This window comes from Urocampus carinirostris, chromosome 16, assembly GCF_059441175.1.
Source record: "Urocampus carinirostris isolate Australia breed hairy pipefish chromosome 16, RoL_Ucar_1.0, whole genome shotgun sequence".
NCBI classification, from domain to species: domain Eukaryota; kingdom Metazoa; phylum Chordata; class Actinopteri; order Syngnathiformes; family Syngnathidae; genus Urocampus; species Urocampus carinirostris.
Genome location: NC_142364.1, coordinates 11,535,134 through 11,547,288, shown reverse-complemented (window position 1 = coordinate 11,547,288; position 12,155 = coordinate 11,535,134). Strand labels below are relative to the sequence as shown.

At 38.1% G+C, this 12,155-nt stretch overlaps 1 protein-coding gene across 2 annotated transcripts in view; it reads left to right on the top strand.

The window, feature by feature from the left end:
- The window catches only part of rxraa (retinoid X receptor, alpha a), a 152,870-nt gene that overhangs the window by 40,685 nt on the left and 100,030 nt on the right, over window positions 1-12,155 (top strand). For both annotated transcript variants that reach the window (XM_088319934.1, XM_088319932.1), the window contains exon 2: window positions 11,123-11,236. In XM_088319934.1, the coding sequence (XP_088176060.1) occupies window positions 11,123-11,236 (114 nt within the window). The remainder of the gene's footprint in view (window positions 1-11,122; window positions 11,237-12,155) is intronic.

Below are 12,155 nucleotides of genomic sequence, written 5' to 3'. Positions count from 1 at the left end.
TGTTATGAAATTATACATTGAAAATAGCAAAAAGTAACCATTGAAATAACTAAAGCATCTTGAACGAGATAATTCCTGTTGATTCCCTTTTAGCATTGACTTTAGCATTGGTTCAACTTCTTCATATATCGATAAAATTGCTTTGTTTCAATGTGTTTTTGCTTCTCATTTTTGCACCTATACTGAATAAATACAGTACAAAAATATATTATTGTATTGCCAATTCAAAGTCTTTACAAAGCACATAAGGTTCCGAACTGAATAAAGCCAAAGAAAAGCATTATGGGACAGAGTTCAGCCAATAGTGTATCTGCATGTTCATGATGAATCTAATATAACCTTGACACGCTGCATGAATGAAAATATTGTTGTTGATGTGTTATGGTGGGGTGAATACCATATAGAGGGTCTTGAGGAATGTTGTTCCTCACTGTAAAGGAAAATCGCTGTAAGGCGGGTTCGCTGCATCCTGGGGGTCTACTTTACTGGTAAACATAATAGAAAGGAAAGTGGTGTGAAGCAACTGTGCTGCAAAAAGCATTTGAGCCTGGGGAGATGCTGGTTTGGTGGACGTTTATCAAGTCTTCTTTTCCTTGTTGAAGGTTGTTATTTTCAGAGTGTTGATGCTCTAAATACATGCTGAGAACTTCGTCATTAACATTGGAATGAGGACCAGCAATTACGAGAGACTCACTCAGGGTCTTGAGTATAAAGTAGCTGATCCTGCCATATGTAGGAATAAATGTATATAGCTATAAATAACAGAAATAGAAATAACTGAACGCATTAAAAAAAAATCACATCATCTGTAAAAGTAAGACATCAATGCAATTATTTCATGTATTAATGCATTTTAGTATTATGTATGCATTGAATATTATTTATGCCTATTATTTTAGTATTGGTGGTGTTTATTTCGTTTCCTTTCTCATGTATTTTGTCATGTTTTTATTTTAAAATTGTGTCATTGTTTATTGATAGTGTTTTGTATTTCCTTGAGTATTTTCTTGTGTATTTATTTATAACAAATTGATATTCAAATGAGCTGCCTGTGCTTTTCAATTTGTTGATCAGTATTGGACAAATTGAAAAATGTTATTTAAATCAGGGGCGTGGGGCTCATTTGTTGGGACAAATTCTTGATGCAATACACGAAAAATGCATGGCAGAATGCACAGCAAAATGCACGACATAATACATCCTGAACAACACGACAAAATAACGTCAAAACACATTAAAAACACTTAAAACACACAACAAAATAAATTTAGTCACTGCATGACTAAAAGCACAACCACGACAATACACAACACGAAATACTTGATAAAATATACGAAAAACACATGACGAAACGCAAGAAAAACACACAGCAGAATACACAAAAAAACTCACGACAAAACGCACGACGAAACGCAAGACAAAATAAATCCCGGAATAAACAACGAAAAAAACAACAAAACACACTCCAAATAATGACTAATTGCACTACAAAATAACGACAACCTGCACTTTAAAATACACGACAAAATACATTCTGAAATTCACGTCAACATAACGATAAAACACACGACAGAATACAAAACAAAAGGCACGATGAAACACACAATTAAAGGCACGCCAAAATAAATCCTGAAATTCATGACAACAAAACGCTAAAACACACAACAGATACAAAACAAAAGATGCGACGAAACACACAATTAAACGCACGCCAAAATACACGACAAAACCAATTTTAAAATACGTGACAAAACACACAAGAAAAAAACGAGAATCAACACACAACAGAATATACGATGAAACGGACAACGAAACTCACGATAAGACAACAGAAACTAAACAGGGAAATACACGATGAAATACATTTCGGAATGTACGACAAAATACACAACTAAATAAATCCCGAAATACACGACAAAACACACAAAAAACACAAGAATCATCACACAACAAAATATACGAAGAAACGCACGACAAAACCCACAATAAGACAACACAAAGTAGACAAGGAAATACACAACGAAATACATTTCAGAATGTACGACAAAATACCTGAAAAAAATACCGAACTAAATAAATGACAACTGCATAAATAAATAAATACATCGCATTTAAGTCACATATTAAGGCATGCCGTGATTCATTTATGTTTTCAATTATGTATAAAGCATATATCTGTCGCTATTTATTTTTACATATACTAAGTAGCTAGAATATGTTCTCAAGGATGATAGAGGGTTGAGTAACAACTATGGGCCATTGTTCATCCGTCATTGGGATTTTATAAGCGGACCATCTCAGGATAACATTCAAAGGAAGTGTCCAATTGGTTGCGGAGTGGGCGGGAGGGCTACTTTTGCGTTTCCTGGACAAACAAAAGGAAGGACAAACTTGTTTTTTCAGTTTTTCGTCTCACAAAAGCAGCTCGGATTTTAAAAGTTGCTTCAACTTGAAAAACTATGACTGCTTCTCTGCTGAGACGTTTGACCCTGGAATTTTCAATGGCCCGAAGAGGGCCCGATGAACTTTAACCTCGGGCTTGATCCCTTGAAATTGTTTCGAGTTTACCTTCAACTCTTGTAAATGTCTCGACCGGTACAGAAGGATTTTGTGCGGTTTAGCGGAAAAATCTTAACATTTACACCGATGTGATAAAAGAGCCTCTTTGCTTTTGGCTTTTTTTTTTTAGGCACAATACAAAAACCAACATCAACCACTGATTAACAAAAGGAAACAACAAAATACACTAAAAACAACTGTTCAATGCATTGATACAATTACTTTATACATGTTTTTTTTAATTTTTATTTGAAGAAATAATTTAAGTTTGGGTGCACATTATACACATGGTTTTACTATTCATTATATAGTATCGTATTTGTGCAATGATTGATCAGTAGAGAATATCGCTGACTACAATCGCAAACATTGGATGCAACGGGAATCTAACCCGGGTCTCGGCTCAGACCTGTGATTCAAAGGAGTGAGGACATTTGACCTACCTTTGTTGTGACTTGACTTGAGCTGGTAGGGTGGAGTATCAGGTGAATGCAGAGAGGGATGAGACGTCGGACTAAAATTAAGAGATTTTCAATCTTCCAATTGCTTTGTTATTCCCTTAGAAGATTTCGTTGTTTATTCTCAATAATTGTCCTCATTGATTGTTTATGGCCATTTTAGCGAGGGTACCCAACTTTGTTTCTTGATCAAGGCAAGCTTATTTTCCATGCTCATCATGTTTTGTTCCCCCTTTAGCATCACTACAAGCTTTGGGACAAAAGTAGAAAGATACAGTACAAAAAAAAGGATTGCATCATCATTTTGAAATCTCTTTGCGAAACCCTCGGGATTCCTAACGGAACAAAGAGAAAGGCATAGTGGGAGATAATTCATCTAATAGTGTATCAGCATTTTCATGATGCAGTGACATAAACCAATCGTAGAGCAGCATCGTACACTGTATGACGTCGGCCAAAAGCAGACGGGTATCTCAAAGACGTAACTAATTTTGAATTTTAGTTTCGGGGACACAAATTATTTTGTTGTTTGAATCTTTTGAGTGGGCCCTATCCTTGTGAGAGGTAAGAATATTCTCCCACCGTGGTCCTCTGCGTGTCGTAAGAGGCGACTAAAGTGGAGGGAGCGAGGGGACTGGGGATCCTCTCCTCTCTATCTCTACTCCCTAAGAGACAGCAAGGCAAAGAAAGAGGGTTGGAGACCGAAAGGTCTCGCATACCCTAGTTATAGAGTCACTAAATGTAAGAGGATGTGGAAGTAAAGCGACTGAGTGGAAGAAAGAGGAGATTGGAATGATGATGACTAAAAGGACAGCTTTACATAAGGGCTAAAAAAAATTTTTTTCCATATAAACAGGGTTGGGTAGGGTTACTTTAACTTGATTACTTTCAATTACTTTTGGATTACTCCAATACCAAATATGCTAATAAAAGACAAAATAAACTAAATATGAATAAAATGACTTAATTTTGTGCAGGCTTCGGGAGTAACGGAACTTATGGAACGACAAAAATGATGTTGGCAAGCTGTTTGGATTTATTTTCATTTTGTTTCTGTCACATTTTATATATATATATGTTAAGAGATTTTATCATTGATTAGGTTTCGATCGGAAAATGCTGTAAAGAGGGGCTAAAAAAACTCTTATACCACACTATAAAGTGGAAATGTTATAAAGCGGGGTCGCTTTATCCTGGGGTTTTACTGTACTTAAATGCTTTCCATGAGTAGGACCTATGAGCTTGGCAAGAAAAGATGAATCGTTTCTGGAATGGAAGTCTTGCTGACTCAATGAGAATGAGAGGGTATCTTACACAATATAACGATGATGACAGTTAGATGATTTAGCTAGCGATACTCCCTCACCTGCTGTAGTCATACCACGGATGACAGAGCTCTGTTTTGCAGAGATTTACCGCCTAGCGTAACGGCTAACTACAGGACCTGCGCGTACATGTACAAGCCAGAACGACTCTTTTTAGCGTTTACCTTCAGGCTTGAAACATGCCGACGAAAGCTACTCCTAGCTAACCCCATTCGATTGCTTATTTAAACACGAATGAAAGATTCGAATGGAATTATAAACAATTTCTTTACTAGCATAAGCGGTTATTGACCCTATCCACAATGCCACTCCAAGTTAATGTCTCAGGTCCTTGGGCAAAACACTGAACCCCTAATGCCCCCGATAAGCATGGCTGACTCTGGTATCGGTGTGTGAGTGTGTGTGTGAATGGGTAAGTGTGAAGCACATTGTACAGCACCTTGGGAGATCTTCAGTGACTTGAATAGCGGACCTTTTCTATTTAACCTAAAGAGTAGTGTCTACGATGCCCACTAAAAACGTATTTCCTGCTCCTCCAATTAAATGGCTTCATTAATAAACATGAAGGAAATATTTGAAAGAGATGACAGTCCCTTATAAGCCCTTTCTTTGCTAGCAGAAGCGGCTAATGGCCGTGTCCACAATTCTAGCATTAGTAAAGGTCCTCGATGACAATTTTGTTTATGATTAATGCTTAAGTATGCTAGCAGGTACGCAAGGCTAGTGATGCTGATTGCTATTGGTAATTGCGGCTACGTTAGCAAAAAAAGTTTGCGGATTCGAGGTTAGGGCCTGCAGGAAAATAATAGTTGAGAATTATAATTAGCTGCTATCGGCTGTGTCCACCATACTAGCATTATTAGGTAAAGTCTATGAGACTGACAAAAGATTTAGCATTAAGTGCTAACGTAATGGTGTTAGATAAGCAAAGCTAGTGAATCTAATAAAGCTATTCGCTAATGCTACTGTCGGCTAAGTAAACGAAAATTTGTGCTATTTCATTCCACGGACAATAGGAGTGGAAAAGTTATCTGAGGCAATGTAGGGGGTAAGGGCAGTATTTCCTTTGGTGTGTCTTGGGCAAGTACAGCTTGGTGGCACTATGCCTTTTCAGACCACATATATTTCCATATTTCTTTTTTATTTTTGTCTTTTCTGTAAATTCTTTGTGACATGTTAATCTCTGAGTGCTACGTCTAATCTCGTTGTAAGCAATGTCGATTAGGTCGTCAAATACGATGAAGACAATTGTAATTAGCGGCTAACTGCAAAACTGCTAAAGTGATGGTAGCAGGTAAGCTAAGATAGTGATGCTAATGCAAAGCATTTGCAACTAGCGGTTGCGTTAGCAAAAAATGTGCGCTCAATCTGGACCATGGATTGTAGGAAATTAATAGAGAAGTTCTCAGAAGCAATTTCAATATCTTTCCATTTCTTTGAGATCATGATTTCACAATTATGGATCAAATATTCGGTAAGCGAAAACCAAGATGGTGTTTCACATCAAAACACAGGAACAAAGTAAACAAGTGGTCTCAAAACAACTTATATGTCCAAACCATAAACAGGGGGAAAAAAAAGCAAACCTGACAGTAGCAATGACCCGACAACCTCTGCTGTCAGGCACAGTCAATATGAAAAGCTAAAATTATGATGATGTGCAGGTGTGGTGACAAATTAAGCACAGGTGAACGCTATCCAGCCACTCACCCCAGGTTGTAGATTGAGATGGTGTGCTAGATCCTGACCATGTCATTTAAGTTCTTCACAATTTAATATCTGGCTACTTTACTCCCTGAAAATAAAACAGCTTATAGTGGTCACACAAGCGTTGATTTTATTATTGAAAAGTTTCTCCTAAGGCTTTCACAAAAGCTTAGATTTATTCATGTCTATGAGGTATTTGAGCGCTGTTCGGTTTGTAAAAACATAAGTGAAATTTGTGTAAAGGCCACTGCATCAAAAAGGAAAGTCCACATAAGTATATTCATATTATTTTAAAGGTCTTGATATTTCTTCTAAATGTTATCTTGTCATCTTTGGCCCTCCTGTTTGCAGCTTCACCGGGTTTTCAACACGTGCCTTTATGGGAATATTTCAAATTCTTGCCCAATTCATGAAGTCACACTCAGGTGTAGGACGAGAGGACCTGCCCTTATGTCTCCACTTGACTCGATGGAATTCTATTGGGTCTTACATCGGCAAACATCTACAATTTTACTTAGAATTACAACTGTCATTGATAAAAACATTGTGCTCATTGTTTGCAAAGTTAGACCTCACACCCAGAAGAAAAGAATCCCAAAATATGTTAAAAAATAATAATATTTGGGTAAATAGGCAAATATTTCCAAGGTAGTAATTGTCAAGTCATGCTTATTTGTATAGCAGAATGGTCTAAGTTGTAAGTGGTCATAAAATAGTGCAATGAAAAAAGTGCAATGACAGTAGCAACATTGTGCAAAAATGAGAAAAATATGAATCAATTTTTCCATACACAGGCAATATATTGTTGAAATGGTCATAAAAATCAATGCAAAGAATGGCTGTTTTGTTAATTGTTTTATGACCTACGTGTGATTGATCTAAAGGTGAACGCTATCCAGCCACTCGCCCTACCTTTGATATTCATGCAAGTGTATGTTCCCAAAAATATTTGCAATGAATGTCAGGAAACAAATCAGCTGGTTTTTTTAAACAGCTTTAGGAGTCATTTATGTTTGATTTATGACCAAAACTGTCAGGACCAGAACGGAAACAGGACCCACTTGCGTTACGTTTCCCACAAGTTTTATTGAAAGACAGAGGAAGGGCTGCGCCCACGATCCGGTGTTCGCTGGACGCAGGCAGCGAGTCGTTCTCGTACTCGGCTTGTGATCCGAACACGGAAGGGGAACTTCCGTAGCGAGTGATAGCGGTGTCAGGGACAGAAAAACTGGTCGGTAGCCAGGACTGGGGGAGCAAAAATATGGTCGGGGTCAGAAACGGTTCGTAAAACGGCACGGGAGAGTAGACGTGGTCGGGATCAAATACGGGTCGTAAGTTAGGACGGGAAAGCAGACGTGGTCGGAATCAAAACGGGTCGTAGCCGGGGATAAACGGGAGCAAAAACGGGACAGGCGAGAGTCAGGGTCAAAAAAGGCTTGCCTTGTAAAAACAGAGGTTCACAGACGGACTGACAAAAGGGAACTGACAGGACTGGGTTCAAATACTGACAGAGAGCCAATCAACCCGCAGTGGGTGACGCCAAATGAGCGGGCAAAGCTGAGTCACATCAGTAATCATGACAATAACTGCCATTTTAGAATTAAAAAAGGGTCTTTATTGTCTTTGATTACTACATAGTAAAAACAAATTGAGAGATTAAATGTGGCACTGCAGGCCAAACATGTCAAAAAGGTTTAGATATATGATTAAAAAAATAATATTTGTATGAATAGGCAAATACTTTCAAGGTAGTGCTTGTAGACTGTCCTAAAATGAAAATGCATCAGAAAAATAGTGCAAATAGATTTCCAAAAAAAGAATAGAGAAATGAAATATGAATATATATTTTTCGATACACACAAAGTATTATTTTCTCAGAATCTTGTGCCCCTGTTCAAGTTGGTGTGGCTCTGGGAAAGAAACAGTTAGTCTTTTGTTATGCAACATGTAGCGTCAGGCATTGTGGTGTTGCAATCCGGAAATGTCTTCCAGACTGGGAGGAAAGCATCCCTTTATTTTCTGGGCCATGCTGATGACACTGTAAGGTTTTACCTGTCTGCAGCAGTGCTTCTAGCGGTTAAAGCTGCACCAAAACTAAAGTTTCCTCTTTCTGCTTAATATTTTCTTTTAAATAAGTTTGGTGTTGTTTTGTGCTCCCAAGTGTCATTTTCATATGAGGCTGTTGTTAAAAATGTCACAAACTTTGATGATGTCAGAGCTTCTCTTGCCAAAGGCGGCCGGGAATTGCTGAGGAGGTGGCTGCGTCTACAGTTTGTTGTGCGGGGAAAAACTCTGCTAATTGGTGTAAAATCTGTGAAAAACAACATAATAAGTCACAGCAACAATATTATTTTGCTGTTTAGCTGTTTGCAGCATTTCTTTTCTATCCAGTCAGTTAGTCTATCCATCTCTCATATTTTAGAAAACAAACTTCAGCTTTAGAACTCAATCCATTGCGTATGGAGATGCTCGTCTGATTTGTTCAGGATCTGAATTGATTTTTCCCATAGGAAATAATGGAAAACTCACTATTCCCTCCCGGGTCATATGAAAAGTCCACTTTTTTTTAATCAAGCGTGATTCTAACCAGCAATTTAGTCCTAAATATGGGTATGTACAAAACGGTCGGTCGGTTGGTTGGGTCCCTTAAACACTAGGGTCATAGGGGCACCATTTCCTGTGGTGTGTCCTGGGCAAGGCGCACATCCCTCTACAGGCCAATATATTTATTTATTTTAGTTCTTGGTTTTTTTTTGTTTCATGTACCGTATTTTCCGCACTATAAGGCGCACCTAAAAACCTTTATTTTTTTCAAAAGCTGACCATGCGCCTTATAATACAGTGCGCCTTATATATGGATCAATATTAAGTCGCAAAGTCTTGCAACTAAGGCAAGCAGCCGCCGACTAGATTTTCCCCCGAAGGCGAAGTAGTCCGTGGCGTATGCTGGGATTTCTATACCGGCGTTTCATTTCATAATCAATGTGTCAATCATCATTTTAATCAGTCACTATTGGCTAAAGTTATTCGGAGGTAAAGGGGGCGGATCCTTTTTATAATTTACAGTCTTGCATAAGCTAAAGGGGCGAAACAAAGCCTGCAATTGGCCGAAAAAAATGAATGTGAATCACACGTTGGGTTGCACTACGGCATAGAGAAAACATTTTTTACTATTCTGTATTTGTAAATATTTTACTCTCCTGGATTTACTACACTCATGGTTGTAAGAAGACCATGGTTACGTATTATCATTGAACGTGATGGCTGCAAGAGAACTTAGGTGAGCTATGCGGCTTTATATTTTCCCGGTATCTTGTTTTAGAATGATCTTGATGTTTCTGTGATGAGTCTATTTTTAAACTAAATTCAATTCAAAGTGTTTATTGTCATATGCTCAGTAAAGAAACCCGTTTCCCTGCACAATAAAATTCTTACTTTGCTGTCCAAACAGTTGCCAGCAAAAAATAAAATGGAAACTAAGAAATGTTTGGCATTTCTTGAATCCCAAGACTTGAACCTCTCGAATGATATTTGGAACGATGCATTTGAGTGATTGGTGACATCGTACAGACACTGTTTCCGTACATGTCTGAGACACGTATTCGCTTCTTTGCAAGCTTTCGGAATGTTAAGGGGGGGTAATAAGTTTGACTGAACTATCTGACTGTTTTGTCGACGTTCCCATTCTAGCGCCCTATAACCCGGTGCGCCTTATAGTGCGGAAAATAAGGTAATTGGAATACTGGTTTTGTTGCATAGTACTTAACATTCACTACTTTTTAATTGGAAACTTATTGATTGGCTGGAGCAGTCTCATCGTTCATCACAATTTCGTCCAAATGTTACAACAGGAATTTACATCCAGTCTTCCGCTTTTTTTCCTGAAATTTGATTTGCTATAATTTGATTTAATTCCTTTGGATTCAACTCTATAACTTATAGAACTTGTGTCAATAACTCTATTGTTGTAGCTCAGCTTTTGAACTGATCCATGTTGGGGGTTGAGGAATAAATTGGTCATAGTCTGAATTGATTTTTCACATAAGAAATAATGGCAAAGTCATTAATCTGTTCTGGCTCACATAAAAAGTCTATTTTTTTTCCCCCGAAAGTGCTAATCATCAGTTTAGTGGTAAATATGGAGATGTAGAGTATATAACAATAATATATAAGTTTGTTATAATAATGGTTGAAGCCATCTCTGTATATTGTAATTCTGATCAATTTATCAAAATTTGGTCCAGGACAGCTTTTTTCTGCTACTGTGCTCCTTTTTTAAGATTTAATTTTTTACTGAGCTCGAATGGCATACGTTTCATAATGATGTTTTGCCACTGGCAATGAGGTCAGAGGTCACTTGGACGGCGTTAAATGCTAAGGGTCGATGGGGTCAAAGGGCTCAATCGACATCTTAGGACAAAGAACGCAGTAAGCGATTCACGAGGTATGTTTCCATGCAGGAAATACCAAATTTTCCACATTATAAGGCGCATCGGGTTAAAAAGCGCACCCCCAAAAATCATTCTTTTAATATAATTCCAGATATAAGGCGCACTGGATGATAAGCTGCATGCAATTGAGACTGCAGTAAGAGCTAAATGATTTATCTGAGAGAACAAAAATTAACTTTGACATTTGGTTTCACCACTAACATTTATTTTGGCCACAAACATCATGTTAACCACAAGAGGACCCTCAAATACCACTCTATATGTTTCTCAAAGGCAGAACAGTTACCTAATGCAGTATCATTTAATTGTAACTATGCATATCCAGTTTTATCCACTGTATTTTCCGGTACATAAGGCGCACTGGTTTTACATTTCTGGCCAATTTGAAGGTTTTGGGCGCGCCATATAGTCCAAAAAAGTACTGTGAACGATGTCTATTTGCTTCATGACGTTGCTCCGACATCACCGTCGTAATCTGAACTCTCAGATACCGGTTTATTATTTGTCAATTTTCATGTCAACAATTCATCGTAGTATTACCTGCTTGTAAATGTAGTCGTTGGCTTGTCAGCTCCTGATGTCTTTTATTCTGAAGGGCGCTAACGAGCCGATGTTCTTGCAGGTTTCCTGAAGCCCCAGTGCTCGTTGGCGCCCCCTATGCAACGAGGTCGCCCCAATGAAGCCTGTTCCTGTTTCAGCGGCATGTGTTCCCTCCATCAGCGTCGGCTATCTTCAGGTAATCCTACAAAACCTAATTACTTCGAAAAATAAAACTACTACCATATTTTCCGGACTATAAGGCACGCCTAAAAACACAAAAATGCAAAGAATTAGGAGGTGTGGCTTATAATGCGGTGTGCCTTATACACCCGAAAATATGGTAATTAAAAGGGAAGGAAGACATTGTTCTAGCATAGGGGTGGGAATCTTTGGGTACGTCATAATGACAATTCAGGGAGAAAAATATTGAATCAATTAGTAAGGGTGGGACTCTTTTAGGTGCACCACAATTCAATTATAAAACGTTTTTTCTACGGGGGATGGATTATCACACTTTTCCCTTACAGTTTCAACTATTATCCCTTGCAATTTTGAAGTTTTGTGTATTTTGTTAAAAGTAACTGAGTTTTAATTTGATTAAAAGAATGAAGCCATTATTATTAAGACAACATCAGTCGTCCAGATGTGATATTTTAGGAAAAGTGGGCTGTGATCACTTCAAGGGAAAAATATATTTTGCTATTATTCACTAAACTACAAAAAAAGTGCAAGAAGATTTAATTAGTTCCATTACAAGGGAATTTGGTTGATTATGAAACAGTATTGAAACAGTTCATTAGAAGGAGTAGGGCAAGAACTCCAATATCGCCTCTGAAAATTTTACAATATCTTGAAATCGTCTATAAGTAGGCTATAAGCAATAATCAGCAATATTAGAATGATATGAGTCTTGCAATATCCATCCATTATCTGCACCGCTTATCCTCAGTAGGGTCTCGGGGGTGCTGGAGCCCATACCAGCTATCTTCGGGCAGTGGGCAGAGGACACCCTGAACTGGTTTCCAGCCAGTCGCAGTGCACACAGGGACAGACAATTGGCTCGCTCATTCACACCGAGGGACAATTTAAACCAGCCAAATAACCTGACATGCATG